This window comes from Pongo pygmaeus, chromosome 12, assembly GCF_028885625.2.
Source record: "Pongo pygmaeus isolate AG05252 chromosome 12, NHGRI_mPonPyg2-v2.0_pri, whole genome shotgun sequence".
NCBI lineage: Eukaryota > Metazoa > Chordata > Mammalia > Primates > Hominidae > Pongo > Pongo pygmaeus.
The window spans coordinates 97,059,621-97,075,164 of record NC_072385.2 but is presented as its reverse complement, the minus strand read 5'-3'; the positions used below and the strand labels follow the sequence as shown (position 1 = coordinate 97,075,164).

The 15,544-nt window shown below is 42.6% G+C and overlaps 1 protein-coding gene across 3 annotated transcripts in view; it reads left to right on the top strand.

Moving 5' to 3' along the window:
• Nucleotides 1-15,544, top strand: part of VIT (vitrin) — a 148,376-nt gene that overhangs the window by 115,205 nt on the left and 17,627 nt on the right. For 2 of the 3 annotated variants that reach the window (XM_054474893.2, XM_063648816.1), the window contains 3 exons: nucleotides 289-333; nucleotides 1,902-1,964; nucleotides 5,682-5,829. In XM_054474893.2, the coding sequence (XP_054330868.1) occupies nucleotides 289-333; nucleotides 1,902-1,964; nucleotides 5,682-5,829 (256 nt within the window). The remainder of the gene's footprint in view (nucleotides 1-288; nucleotides 334-1,901; nucleotides 1,965-5,681; nucleotides 5,830-15,544) is intronic. The other variant, XM_054474894.2, reaches the window with a different exon arrangement.

Below are 15,544 nucleotides of genomic sequence, written 5' to 3'. Positions count from 1 at the left end.
GATGAACTTTTAGTTCCTTTTGAATCCGAGGATTCCCATTATTCCAAGATTTTGGTGCATAATGAAAAAGAAACTAGTAAAGATATTTATGCCTTTGACTTTAAGAGCTTCAGATTTTAAAAAATCATACAGATTTCAGGTTGCTTCATCCAAAATTCTGGCCCTCTGTTCTTTTATTGAACTTTCGGACACAACTGGGAAACTTTATCATCCCGGCAATTCGCTCAACAGTTTCTGCTGGTTTGGTTTAAAGTAACAAATTTGTTTCTTTTCAATTTTGAAAATCAGGAGAGATGGACTCATGGAAACCTGGATCGGTCCTTTTAGATGAAGGTAATTATACAGCCCAACCTCTCAGCCACGCGTGGATCAAGATGCACAGGATAGCAGAACTAAGGGTCTAATAATCCAGCTGGCAGAGCAGCCGAGCTCCACTAGCCTAGGATTTCTAATGGCTCCCGCCTCTGATTTAAGGGTCCTACAAAGGGCACATTGAAACTCCCTCCCTAGGGAGGCCTGGGGTAAGGAGCAATACTGGATAACAAAAGGGAGAGAGGAAACGTGAAGACAAAAAGCCAGAAGGGAGCTAGTTTCCCACCCTCAAAATGGGTTTGGACCCTCACTCCATCTGGCAGCACACTTTAACTTCCTCCAACTCCACTTCCTCCTTTGCAAAATGGCTTTCAGGTTTTCCCTTCACAAGAATGGGTGTTGTTTGCTGCGTACTGCATTAAATATTTGAAACTCCAACAAACAAGACCTTCCAGCTCTTCATGGGAGGGAAGACTGTACTGGTAGGGGAAGAAGGAGGTGAAGGAGAGGACTCCGCCTCTGAACTTGTACTTCTCCCCTTCCTCCAACGCAGAGTCTTGGGGCGTTTCCACGACAGGCTCCTGGCTGAGAAATGCTGTTAGCCACCCAAAGTGAATGTTTAAAATGATGTGAGGAAGTGGGATGAGCTAGCTGACCTTTAACGGAAGGATGAAATCATGTGCTTTGCAAACTGGAAAAAATAACAAGCCAGTGGAAAGCTCACTGCAGCCAAGCGCGAGCAAAGACCCCCGCACCTTCCTTCACTCCGTGGAATCCCGGAAATTCCGGGCATCCTAAAAACGGGGAGACTCACTTCCGGTGCTGCAAGCGTGCTCTGCCTGGGAAGCCCATTCGTGTTACCAAGCCTAAAAGGATTCGCTTTTATTGTCTTTATTTCTTTAAACGGTATATTTATGAACTTGGCTCCCATGTAAATGGCTCTAAAGACACCCCGTTCCCCAAGGCTGAAATGCAACTCACACACACAGCTTCTGAGAGCATGAAACCTTTTTGAATTTCTACTTCTAGTCTCAAACACCTGGGAGGGAGGAATTGCATTTTAAGCCCTCTTATTTGGGTTACTTTTAAATAAACTGTCTTCCTCCAGTCCACATCCAATCCTCATTAGATTATCTTCCTTGTGCCTTACTCATCTTCGTTCATTGTCTCAATCACCAAATGTTGACTGAGGACCTACATGATCTTGGCACAGTGGAGATTTATTCGAGCAAGACACATTCAGTGGCTCAAGATTTTCAGAATTTTACAGAGACATAATTTACAAGGGCCAAGTGCTTAACACTTTCAGATGACAAAACTAAGGCTCAGAATAAAGAATAAATTAACAAGAACAGAACTCAAGTCTCCTGATTTCAAATCCCCCAGCAGAGTACTATGTTTTTGATAGGCTGTAAGTAAATATTAATTTATTATTTTTCTCAGGATGGGGGTAATGTAAAGAAAAGCACAGTTAGCTTTAAGCCAAGCCCCCAAGCTGGGTGTGAATATCCATTATGTCCCCTCCTGTGGGGTAAAGCCAGCTGCTTCCTGTCCTTGTAAGTCACCAAAAGTTTTACTGCTCTTTCCAGGGCTTGTTCCAAAAGAAGAATTGAGCACACAGTCTTTGGAGCCAGTATCCCTGGGAGATCCAAGTAAGTTAATTGACAACTAGAAACCCACGGTGTCTTTGACATCTGAACTGCTCTCTCCTTTCTTCCCACTCACTCCCACTCAAACCTGCCTCTCTCCTACCGTGGATCTATTTATCTCCTCTCTTCTGACACCTTGTTCTAAGGGGAAAGGGAAGCTTTTGAAGGATATAAACTGTCTACGTGCATGAGGGGGAGAGGATCAGAATGTTTTAACATCACTATGGCAACAGGGTAAAGAATGGGATGGAACAGAAAGACAAGGACGGATGAAAGGAGGAGATGGGCAGGTTAGCAGGGGCAATGGTCTAGTGCAAATGATGGTGGCCAGAACTCGGAGTTGGAAGTGGAAATGAAGATAAATGGGCATATTCAAGAAATACAGAGAAGGGAGAATCTATAAGATTGAAGATGGAGGTTCGAGAGAGGGAGAAGTTAAAGATGAGTTGAGTGACTAGGTAAATGGTACTACAATGAGGAACACTGGGAATGAAGCAGGTTTATGTCTATTATTTTCTTCAAGACACTTGATCTGGTAGAGAGAAGACTACCCAGGTCTGACGTTCAGAAGGAACAGCCCAATCAGAAATTTAGAGTTGTAAGACGATGAGCTATGGTTTGAAACCGAGGCTATGAGAACAGAAAATGTGACTTAGGGAGACAGAGTAAAGTAAGAAGATACAGAAGACTTAAGCCTGGAGAACAACACTAGGTGGAGGAGAAACCACCTGAGGATATCAGAAAGGAAGAACCAGAGAAAAACAAGGAAAATGAGAAAGACATAGTAGTAGCCTGCAAGGTATGGAAAGAAAGCACCTGCATATTCCTCTAGAAAGTCACTACTAGTCAGCCACCAGTGGACAGTGAGGCTCAACCTTGCTGCATATGAGAATCACCTGAAGACATTATTAAAGATGCCCACCTTCCTGCCTCATACCTACTGTATCAGGTTCTCCCTAGACCTTGCTACCCAAAGTGTGGTCTGGAGACCAGCAGAATCAGCATCAGCATCACCAGGGAGCTTGTTAGAAACACAGACCTGCTGGTTCTACAGTGATTGATTCCTTTGCACATTTACCCTTGAGAAGCACTGTACAGAGTGAATCCCAGGAGTCTTCATTTGTTGAAGCTGCATTAGCAACCCTGATATGTACATGACTCTGGTATGTATCCAGAGTTAAGAAACACTGGCCTGATGTATTGGACAACACAAAACATTAATCTATAAAATGGTACCATGTTGAAGGAAACTACAGTAATTAAATACATTGGTAGAGTGATTCCCATAGATACTGTATCTTACTTTCTCTTCCTTGACTTTCAACCTCTGATCTCTTCTGTAGCCGTAATAAATTGCTCACACTGAACATTGCATAACCCAATTCTACCTGTTAGCATTGATGTTGGCATCTTCAGATCAGAATGTTTTCACCTCTATATAAGAAAGCCATGGGTCTCAGTCAAAACATGCCCTGAGCTGGAGCCATTGTCATTTAAAAGAGGAGCAAAGGTAACTGTGGTATCAGCCATCAGGCTAGTGAGTAAAGAGAATTAAGCAAATAGAGAAACAGCTCACCTTCTTAAGACCTAAGTATAAGATGAATACATTAATCCTGAAAACAATTCCAGATGTAAGAAATAAGGAGAAAAACTGCCTGTGAGGAATCAAAATAGATGCTACAATATCCAGGTACTTCATTCATGTAAAAAGAAAATCCCCTTTGGCCCTTACTCTAATTAACACTTGTTCCCAAAAATACTTTATTCCAAAAGGCATATTGAACTAATCTGCTGACATCTGGAAGGGAAACTCCACCTCAAGATTACTTCTCCAACTTTACTGTGCACAGGAATCACCTGGGGATCTTGTTAAAATGCACATCTGACTGTAGGTTTGGGTGGAGCCTGAGAGTCTAGCAAACTGTAGGTGCTAGTAGGCGGCAAACCCTGAAGAACTCCACTGCCACCTGCTGGCAACAATTCACACTGCAAGCCCCGCCAGAAAAAAAATGAGTTGGCCTTGCTTGGGAATCAACAACACGATAAGCTGCATATGAGAATCACATGCTGCTTCTCCTTTCCTTTACCCCAGGTTTTAGTGGCATTTTTAAACTCTGCTTCTGGACTTTATTTGCCTCTTTCATTCTTCATCTGAAGATCATGCTTGGGTATAGGTAGTTTGGGGACAGCAAAGGACAAGGGAAGCCAGTTGAAAAGGATGAATCGGTAGGCACTGAACGCCCAGGCAGACAGGAGGTAAAAGCTTTTCTTTTGAGATTTGCTACTGAGCCAAGGTACAAACAGGTGCCCTGATTCTAGATGGAGTGAAGTCAGCCAGTCCCAGACGGGTCCCCCTCATCTCCTACTTCCCTGGTTTTGATTGCCATGCAACACTGCAAGATAATAAAACACGTTCTCAGGTATAACTTTTCTCCTAATCACAGTTCTGCAGTAGCACTCAGCAATAAATATTTCCATCAATTCTTCTGCTCAAAACTTTGTCAACTCACGTTCATTTATTGCTTTCATCTTTAAAACAATTTTTTAAAACCAGCAACAACCCTCTCCACCTACAGAGCTTCTCCTCCTGAAGAATGGGAAGACTCCAGCTCTGTGGCAACAATGCACCGTAGAGAACATGGGTGGTTGTGTGCAGATTAGAGAGGTGCAGGCCTGTCTGGCCGCTGCTCCCCACCCACAACGGGCAGTGCCCCAGTGTCCTCTTGGATACACCAACCTAGAAATTTCCAACTTTACTCACTCTTTTTTCTTTTTTTCCTACATGGGGCTCTGTTTTGAAACATTTTTTCTTCTAAATTGCAACTGTTAAATAATTTATTTTTCACTTTTTACTAATCAAAGGTATCTATAGCTCCCAATAAGAACCTCTGATCAGCAATGAATAGTCAGTTTTATACTGAGATGATATCATTCCTGTCTACAGCAAAGGAAACACTAATTTCCATTAGCCCATGTGGCCTTTCACTAGTTCCTTTTGATGTTTGAAAGGGTGAAAAGAGCTTGCAGCCCATCCATCCCTTTACCTCTCTTATAACCTTCATATATCCACAGAGATCCAGAGATCCTAAGCCAGAATAACTATCCTAGTCCTCATCACAACTAAAAGAAAGAAAGAAAAAAAATCTAAGCTACGAACAAGGGTTGACATCCTATACATATATGTAGATAATTTCTTTGGTTCCCTCGCCCAGGGAAATGAAGGAGAAGATTGATATCAATTTCTTATTCTATAATTCCTGCCCTCCCTCAGTGCTGGCCTTGCAGATCTCTCATACCTTATAAAAATCCAACACTTGTTTTTAAAAAGTTAGGATGAGAGCAAAAAGCCACACGCTCTTGAGATTCAGTCTTGATGAATTCTCACAACGGGGAGTCTGCACTTACAAGATCTTAGCCTAGGAAACCATTGACAGCCTTCCCAAGCTTGGCTAGGATGTTGCTGCTTCTGAAACCCATAATTGTGGCAGATACATAGAGTTTTAAACAGTTATGGAAATAAGGACTAGCCCAAGTGTCCAAGACCCTGGTGCTCAGGGAAACCCCTGTGGGATGTAAATAAATATACCCTGCATCTTCCTACCTCTTTTTCCCTTTCTTTTCATTTCTCAGGGGGCTCTGATGGAGAAAGAGGAACAAGAGATGCCCAGGTAAATGCAGTGAGAGATCATGAGAATAATAGAGTCTTTTTCCATTCTGCAGACTGCAAAATTGACTTGTCGTTTTTAATTGATGGGAGCACTAGCATTGGCAAACGGCGATTCCGAATCCAGAAGCAGCTCCTGGCTGCTGTTGCCCAAGCTCTCGACATTGGCCCTGCCGGTCCACTGATGGGTGTTGTCCAGTATGGGTAAGTACAGTTAATGTTCTGAATCCAGGAAGGAAGTCATGCCATGTGCTTAATTTTATGCCACAAATATTACTAACATGTCCTTGAGCACAGATTTGTTCTCTTCCCTAATGCAAATGTACATGAAGAAAACTGAAGGAATCCAGATGCCTTTAAGAAATCTGAGACTTCCTGAAGGAAGGGACAGATTAAAAAACACTTGTAAGTAGATGGCATTTGCACTCAAGAATATTTATTTGTCTGGAAAACAGGAGAGATGGGTGTGAGTGTTAATTTAGCCAATAACCAGCTGTGTGGCCTTGGGCTAGGCCTTCACCTCTCTGATTGTCAGTTTCCTCATCTGTAGATCAAGAAGGTTGGATCTGCTTTCAACCCTGACTATTAGAGCATTTGTTTGAGGGACTCCACCCTGTGCTACAACCTATCCATCTATAGGTTAGACGCCTAGAGAACATGGTGCTTTAGGTTGTATTTTCTCTTTTCTCCACATAACCTTAGGCCCCTGCACTGGTACTGGAAAAACTCACCAGGCAATGGGGAAGAATGGGTGGGAAGAGAGATGGCCCCCGTCAGTCAGCTGAGCACCTAGATGGCTTTCCCCAACCTGCTCTATTATTTTACTTAGGGTAGAAATGGAGGGTACATGTTGACATCCAGTCTCAATCTTTTATTTGGCGGTAACAAATCACTCTTATTTCAGATATGAATAGGTTTCTCACTGAAACAGATATACAGATATTGATAATAAATAATCAAAAGAACAAGCGTGCATAATCTTAAATTTATACACACATCTTAAATAGGTAGCCTTTTGACCAAGAATCATTGAGGGCAGGATGGGTATCACGCCTTCTACAAAGGACCAGTGGGTGTGGAAGGGGTGATGGAAGTGGAAACCATCATAACCTTTGGTGCCTGTTGCTCAGAAGTGCAGTCACAGCTTACTCACCCTCCTGAAAAGAAACTATCCATACCTGACAATACCCACGGGGTCTCCAGCACCTTCAGAGGTTTCATTTTAACCAAGGTTGTTCTGTCAAAGAGACGAATATTTATTTTTGAGTTGTCAAGAGAAATAAATAAAATGCTTTATTTTCATAAGAACCTACAACATTTGTGTTTTTAGAATTTAATTCCGATAACACATTCGATACTACCTTCTATTCCTGTCAGGAAAAATTAATAGATGAGTTAACTGGCACTTGTATGTAGTCACACTCAATTAGATAAAAATAACCCATTGCTGCAAATGTCACCTCTCAAGCTCAGGTGATCTATCTTGAAGTTTTTGAGTTGAAATAAGAAAAGTGCGGTTTTAGGGGGTATTTTTTGGTTTCAAAATGCCAACCCATTTTCATTCCTGTGTTACTTTTTACAGATAGCCAATGGATGACAGGTTTTACTAGAGAGGAAACGTAAGCGTTTTAATGCCAAATGTCCTTAGTCAATTTTACTGGGGGGCTCAAAGCTTGGTGTGTTATCTTGCATTAAAAATAGCTGCTTTAAAAGCTTGTATATACCAAGGTTTATAGTATAATATGAAAATAAGGTGATAAATATGTCAGGGTAAAGAAAAATGGCATGAGAATAGTGTTGCTGATGAGAGCATGGATTAGAGAACAAATGTTGCAGGGAAGGAAGAAAAATAAAGACGCCTTCCCCCAAAACATTTTCCCCACATATTCCTAATGTGATCGCCATTCACAAGCAAGAGTTTACCCCCATGCTTTTCAGTTTTACTATCTAAAAAAATCCCTTGTGTCTGCCTTTTTTCACAGGGTTCTTATTAATTTGGAGCACTTAGGGAATGTGTGTGTTTTCCACTGTTTTATGCTCACATAAGTTAATCTATCATCTTCGCCCTCCCCCAGCAACATGGTGGAGTGGAAAGCGCAATGAACCACTGACGGGTGATCTGAATTCAGGCCTTAGCTCCTCTGTGTGACCTTAAGCCAGTCACTTAACCTCTCCTTGTAAGTGCTGCCATCTGCATAGCACGAGGGTCAGACCAGATGATTTATTAGGGCTCTGCCAGCCCTGGTGTCCTGTAATTCAGTGACCAGCTCTGTATTCAGAAGACATCCAGTAAATGAATGTGGGACTAACAGACCAGATAACTGCCTTTCCCTTCCTTTCAGTCTCAGGGTCCCCAGGAGGTGGGGTGATCAATGATGAATTGATGTGTTGCACAGAGGTGATACATCCATCCGTGGAACGTGGGAAACAAAACAAATGAGAGGGCTGCCTGAGAAGGGTGTGATGAGGCTGAGGGGAGACACATTTATTCAGCAGAAACTGCTGTAGGTTTCACTTACCCAGCTTCCTCTCCCGGATGGTCCCCTTCAATCCCCGCTGTATGCATGAGTGCATACAGAGGAAGGGAGTGGGGCATCCTGGTGATTTGGATTCTCACCAGATTCTAACGCCCTCTTTGCTCCGCCTTAAAATCATCCATGCACTCTTGGAATCACAGCCTGAGGCCTTCAGAGCACCTGATTCTACCTCTTTGTGTTGTAGTGAGGAAATGAGGCCCTACAAACAAATGACCGCCTCATCGAGAACTAGCACTGGTAAGAGAGACTCAAGTTGAGAAGGACCTGGCCAAGGGAGGAGGACTCCAGAGCTCAGTGCTCCTTCCCTACCTTCTCCCCTCCGTTACCACTGCCCCTGGTCCACACAGCTTCCTGGAAGATTCTTTCCTTGGGTTTTCCTTAGGAGAGCTGAGTCAGAATTTAGACTTTTAAATTTAGAACTTGAAAGACAAATTTAGAAGTTAAAAGACTCATACTAAATATTAACCGGAAAAAAGGTAAAGAAAAATATAAGACCTATAAAAATGGTCTCATTTACAAAATGCAAACATTTTGACTCCTCAGTCTCCTACTCAAAGACGTTTTGGGTACAAGGAACGGAAAACCACTCCAGGTAGCCTAGGTGAAAGGAGATTCATGGAAAGGAGAGTGTTCACAGGACTGATGAGTCATTGGCCATCCCCTTCCCTCTCTGCCTGCGTCTCTACACCTCTCTGCCTGTCCATTCTGATCTTCTCTCAGCTGACCAGCATCCTTTGCCAGGATCTTGGTTTCTGCTCCTCCATAACTTCACTTTGCACTGGCTGAGTTCCTACCTCTGGTCTGGGCCCAACAGAAGTCTCAACCACCGTGGAACTGGGCAAGCACCCTCTCCCATGTTCTCCACCTGCAGGGCCCATAACCCACAATCACATTAACCTGTCAGCAACCACAGCATTCCTACCATCCTCATCACATGCCTCCAGGAATAGAGGCAGCTTTTGATACAGAGTCAGAGAGGTTGACTGACTTTCCCAAGAACACACAGCTAAATGCATGACTGGGGCAGAGGACAAATATTAGTCTTGGGTTAATCCCTAAAATGTCAAACAAAATTGTCTTGAAAGCAGAGATTTCGCTCATCTGCCAGGAAAGAGTCTGATAATTGCTACTTTTCACCTCCTAAAGACTGAGACGTCATGTGCAGACAAAAGGCCAAGGATCAAGCCCCTGTCTTGCACATGAATTCTAAGTTCAAATTATACAACCAAAAGGCTTATAATTGCACCTAATACCGACAGGAACACGGAAAGAGTCAATGAAAGAACAGCCAGGGCAAGCCATTAGGTGAACTCTAGTAACATGGCCAAACACCTTGCATTTGAGCTGCATCCCAGACCCACAGGTGCTAAATGTCCTCCAGACCTTCACTACACTTTCATTTCAGGCCCCTATCTCAGTATAAATGGAACATAATTGCACACGTTCTTTGTAATCAACCCTAGGATATCAAAATTGGAAACAGTTGTGGGATGAAGGGAACTGTTGGTTTTTTCTTCATTTGAAAATCAAATAGACTTTTCCTTGCTCATGAGTCTATAATAGCTGTCCTGTGGTTTAGTGAGTGGCTCTGAATTGGCCGCATCTTCTTAGTCTTCTCACTTTCAGCCCACCCAACCTCAGCCTGTGGACTGAAGACTCGTGGTCATGCATTCAGCTGGGCAGAGCAGCTTCCATAGGTCGGCTGAGCCACCAAGTGCAGGACAGTCAGAGTTGAGGGGAAGAAGCAAAATGCCGTGTCCGGTATGTTAGGCAAAATGATGACCCCAAAGTTGTCAATGTCCAAATCCCTGGAAACCGTGAATGTTTTACCTCACACAGCAGAAGGGACTTTGCAGATGTGATTAAACTTAACAACTCTGAGATGGGGGGATTCTCCTGGATTATAGGGATGTTGCAGTGTAGCCACACGTGTCCTTAGAAGTGGAGAACCTTTCCCAGCTATTGTCATTCAAAGGGAGGTGTGACGATGGAAGCATAGTCAGAGAGATGTGACATTGCTAGCTTTGAAGATGGAGGAAAGGGCCATGAGCAAGAAGTGCAGGCATCCTCTAGAAGCTGGGAAACACCAGGAAACAGATTCTCCCTGGAGCCTCTAGAGAGCGGGCACAGCTCTGCCCACACCTTGGTTTCAGCCATGGAGACCCACGTCGGACTTGGGACCTCCGGAACTCTCAACTAAGTGTGTGTTGTTTAAGCCACAAGTTTATGATCATTTGTTACAACAGCAATAGGAAGCTAATACAACTGGCAACGAGGACCACTCTGTCTCATTCTCTGAGTCTGCAGCCAAAAAAAAGGGAGTGGGAGGGGCTGGGGCATGAAACGCAGCTGGGATGGGGGCTGGCAGAGGTGAATTACAGCACCCACCCTCAGACTTCAGAGCAGGAAGGGGCTGTCTGGGCCTTGACTTCATGTTGGCATTACCTGGGGAGCTTTTTAAAATGCTGATGCCTGGGTCCCGCCTCAGACCTATTAAACCAGAATCTGGCAAGGGGATGAGGCCCAGAGGTTGGTATTTTAATCTGTAATTCTCAAGATCTTAGAACAGCTCCCCATCACCTGCCTGGCCTGATTTTCCAGGCCTAGTGCCCCTTGCAAAGACCCCACCATGCCACTTCTCTCCTCTCTGAGAGACAGGCAGGTGAGGCCCACAAGCCACACTCCTCAGGAACACAGAGTCTCAAGGCCAAGTCAACTGTGAATACAATTTGCCCAAGAATCATAAGATTCTGAGGTTTTTCTTCTTCCTCCTATGCTTTTTCTTCCCTATCATGCAGAGCTCCTGGAGGTACATACAAACAACTGCGCTTGACTTCCACCCCTCCCCTTTCAGCTCTCCTCACACATCAACTGGGTTTATCTGGGGTCCCTGAGATCAGTCTTCCCCCAGAGAAGCAGATGGCCACTGTGATGCCCAATAGAACTAGCTGGGAGCTCCTAAAATTCCAGATGCCCAGACCAAACTTCACATCAGTTAAATCAGATTTTCTGAGTGTGGAGCCCAGCTATCATTATTTTTTAGAGTTCCCCAGCTGATTCTGTGGTGCAACCAGAGTGAAGACCAGAATATTCTCATGGGCCTGTGCTGTCCTCCAGTGAAGCCCAGTCCCCCAGTGCCCCTTGACCCCCGCAGTGGCCAGTCCAGAGGGCTGGGGGAGCTCCACCCTCCTCCCTTTCTCTGCCTTTCATTTCCCTTCTCTAGACTTCTTATTTATTTTCCTCCCTTCGTCTTATCACTGGAAGCCCCATTGCTGATTTTTATTATTATTATTATTATTATTACTAAAGCATCCTCTAAGACATTGCTACTCAAAGTGTGATCCACAGTATCATCTGGGAGGCTGTTAGAAATGCAGAACCTCAGACCTCACTTGGGTTCTACAGAGTCAGACTCTACATTTTAACAAGATCCCCAGGTGATCAGATGCACATCTGAGCTTGGGAAGCTCTGTTGCCAAGATGCCCCACTTCCCCAGCACTCACTGAGCCCTGTGATGTGGTTGCAGATTAGCAGCTGATGAGCCAGTTTGTTCAGGAGTGGCTCTCAGATCAGCATATTGCACGTGATTCACATTTACTCCAGCAGGAAGAGGTTCATGCAGCTCAATTTTCTACCCTTTTTGGTAGATGAGTGGAATTCTCATAGTTATTGCAGAAAACAAAAAAACCCAGTCACTTAAAAATGAAATTTGATTATAAGACCCTGCTCCTCCTTCTCTGATGCTGGGAAATGTGGAAAAGACCAGTTCCTATTCATCGAGGGCTAGTTGTGCGAAGTCCCTCAGCAGATTGGCCCGGGCCACTGTACCCTGGGCTGGTCATAGCTGCTCTAGCAGAGCTCATAGCTGTCTGAAGGGATGGGGGCAGAATGATTTTCCATCTGAGCCAGGTAATACCCTCAAGGGACAAGTCTGCAGCCACTGGCATGTGACCTGAAACATCCTCCTGATCTTACAGGCATGGTCCATCTCATTGACTAAGTCCATAAAGCATCACATATTAGCTAGTAAAACAATTAAAAGGCTAAATAGTTATGTTATTTGATTGTAACCTTAAGTTGATGGCTTGTTTGAGAAAATAGTTTAGAAAAGTTCTTATTGGAGGGAATTATGATTAGTTAATATTTCTCTACTGGCACAAAAATCCATTTGAGAGGCTCATTCTGTGTGACTCAGAGTGTCATGGGGTAAACCAGTAGACCCTGGGGCTTAAACAGAATAGGTACTTTAGGACTGAAAGGGCCTCAGAAGGCTTCTAGAATCCAGAGCTTTACAAACTTTCCTGACAATAAGAATCACCTGGATCTCCCAGCCCCATGGATTTTCTTTCAAGGAGAGGAATGGTAACCTATATAGTTTAGTAAGTGCCTTAGGTGAGTTTTATCATCAGGTAGGTCTGGAAACACTGATGATCCATCCAATTTCCCTGTCCCTAGCCCTCAAGCCTTCCTAGGAATCAAACACCTGTGCCCATTTCTGACAGGTGTTTGCTTCTTAAACATTTGCAGCATAGCCATTTACTATTACACAAATTCCTTCTTTTTAGGCATGGCCAACTTCTGGCTCCCTGTCATTCCTCTTCATTAATCCTAGGTCTTCCTCCAAACACAGAACAATCTAAATTTTCTCTTTGAGCTATCAACCTTTATGTTTTCTTCTCTTATTTTCAAAGGAAATCTTTGATATTCCCTAGAAAAAAATTTTGTGTTTGCATTTAATAAGAACCTGTAATAAAATTACAAATTAAAAGATTGCTTGCGTAAAAATTTAGTGGCATACCTCTTTGAACTTTTAAAACAGTCTCCAAGTCTGAAGAGTAACCAGGCTAGAGTTAATCAGGCCATCAGCCTATGTATCTCGGAAAAGGACATATACTCTGGTCCTGAGACCTGCCACGGACTGCAGATTAATGATTTATTATTCATTATTATGATTAGAGTGAAATTTAACAAATATTTATTAAGTGTTTGCCATGTACTGCGCCCTTGGTCATTTGTGGAGGATCTGATGAAAAATTCATCTAAGTGGTTTGATTACATTTGCCTTTAATTCCCTTGGTGGATGAGCTCCATGCCTTTGCCCCTAATTATAATTTTAGCAATCAGAAAGGGTTTCAGAGGTCCTCTGATCCAACCTTTCAATCTATTTAAATAAATAAATGTGGTAGAGGTTCTGTTCTTTAGGACCTCACAATCCATCCAGGGAGGCAGTATTTTTAAAAGAAATACCGTTAAAAAAATTAGAAGCAGCTATTCATTCATTATATGAGTAGCTCATCTGTATGCCTCTGAAGATGGATTCATCATCTGGGATGTAATAGAAGCAAGGGGTGGTCAGTGTAGAGCTCGGAAGTAGAGTGTTCACCTCCACTGGGGATGAACCGAGAGAGGAGAGGACGTTTGAGCTTTCTTTCTTCCATTTGTTTATTTCACAATTACCTATTTAGTACCTCCTGGATGCTAAGCACTAGGGATTGGAAGCTAGGAGAAAGTGCCTGTTCTCAAGTAGGTTACAGTCGATCCTCACGATCTCTGGATTCTGTATATGCAAATTTGCCTACTCCTTAAAGTTTAAATTTATTTGTAACCTCAAACTTGTAATTCCAGGAACTTTTGCAGTCATTTTTTGGACATGTATAGAGGTGGGGGAAAAAAATAGAGTCACCTGATACATATCTTCCCAGCTAAGGTCAAACAAGACAACACTCTGCCTTCATTTTATGTTATGTTATGTTATGTTATGTTATGTTATGTTATGTTATGTTATGTTATGTTATTTTGAGACGGAGTTTCGCTCTTGTTGCCCAGGCTGGATTTTGTTGCCCTGGCGCGATCTCAGCTCACTGCAACCTCCGCCTCCCGGGTTCAAGCGATTCTCCTGTCTCAGCCTCCCGAGTAGCTGGGATTACAGGCGCATGCCACCACGCCTGGCTGATTTTTTTGTATTTTTAGTAGAGACCGGGTTTCATCATATTGATCAAGCTGGTCTCAAACTCCTGACCTCAGGTGATCCGCCTGCCTCGGCCTCCCAAAGTGCTGGGATTACAGGCACCCAGCCCACTCTGCCTTCTTATTTCAACTCTCTTCAAGTGTACTTTTTGCAGTCTTTTTTTAGTGCCACATTTTTTACATTTTTGTGCTTGTCTTTGGTGATTTTGCTATTTAAAATGGACTCCAAATGTAGTGCTGAAATGCTATCTAGGTTTCTTAAGTGCAAGAAGCTGGGTTGTGGCTTGCAGAGAAAACAAGTGTGTTCAATTAGCTTTGTTCAGACATGAGTGACAATGCTATTGGTTGTGAGCTCAAGGTTAATGAATCAATAATTTGGTACATTCAGAAAAAGAAGAGGAAATTTGCTAGTCTGTATATGAGTCCACTCCAGAAAGTACTGAAATAACATCTAAAGGGTGTGATGAAGCTATGGAAAAGAGGCTAAACTTATGAATTCATGAGATGATGACTGATTAAAAAAAAAAAAAAACATAGTGGACAGCATAGTTGTAAGGCTAAAAGCCAAAGAAATTTATGGTCATGTTATCCAAATTCAGGAAAATGGTAAACCTTCTCAGCTAATATCTTATTATAAAGCTATACTGCATATAATTAATTATTTGTAAGAAGCATATATTAAATTCAATGTCTTCAAAGAAAAACACATGTAAAACAAGGTTATATATTGTTCTGTTGATGAAAATGTTGTGACCAGAGGCTCACAGGAACCAAATCTTGTATTTCCATCGGAAGGAATGGCTCAGTACTTGCTAATTCAGCGCTCATGGCAACTGCAACTTTATAGAACATAACTGCCAAGACTAACAAGACTCAGCTGTGTATGTGGTATGGGAAAGAGACAGGGAATCGACATTGCTCTATAAAGTGATCAACATCAAGACAGCACCTTAATGATCAATATTAAGAATATTGAAATGAAAATGACTAAGTGAAGAGGTTCAACATTAAATACTTTTTTTCTGTAAAAATTTTTTTTTTTAGTTTTTTTTGTTGTTGTTTGTTTGTTTGTGTTTGTTTGCCCAGGCTGGTCTCCAACTCCTGGGCTCAAGGGATCCTCCTGTCTTGACCTCTCCAAGTGCTAGGATTACAGGCGTGAGCCACCATGCCTGGCCTGTAAAAACTTTTGAAAGGAACCTTTATATTTTTGCTTTTTAAATTATTTGTCGATGAGCAACGTTTAATTTATGATTGGCTGCTATTTCTTGACAGTCACCAGACACCCTCAGGAAATTGTGCAAAGTGAGAAAATCTAGCCCACAAATCATTTTCAAATGTAATTCAGTTTTTATAAATTAAAAATTTTACTATTAATGTTTTACATTATAACTAATGTAAAAAATGGACAAATAAC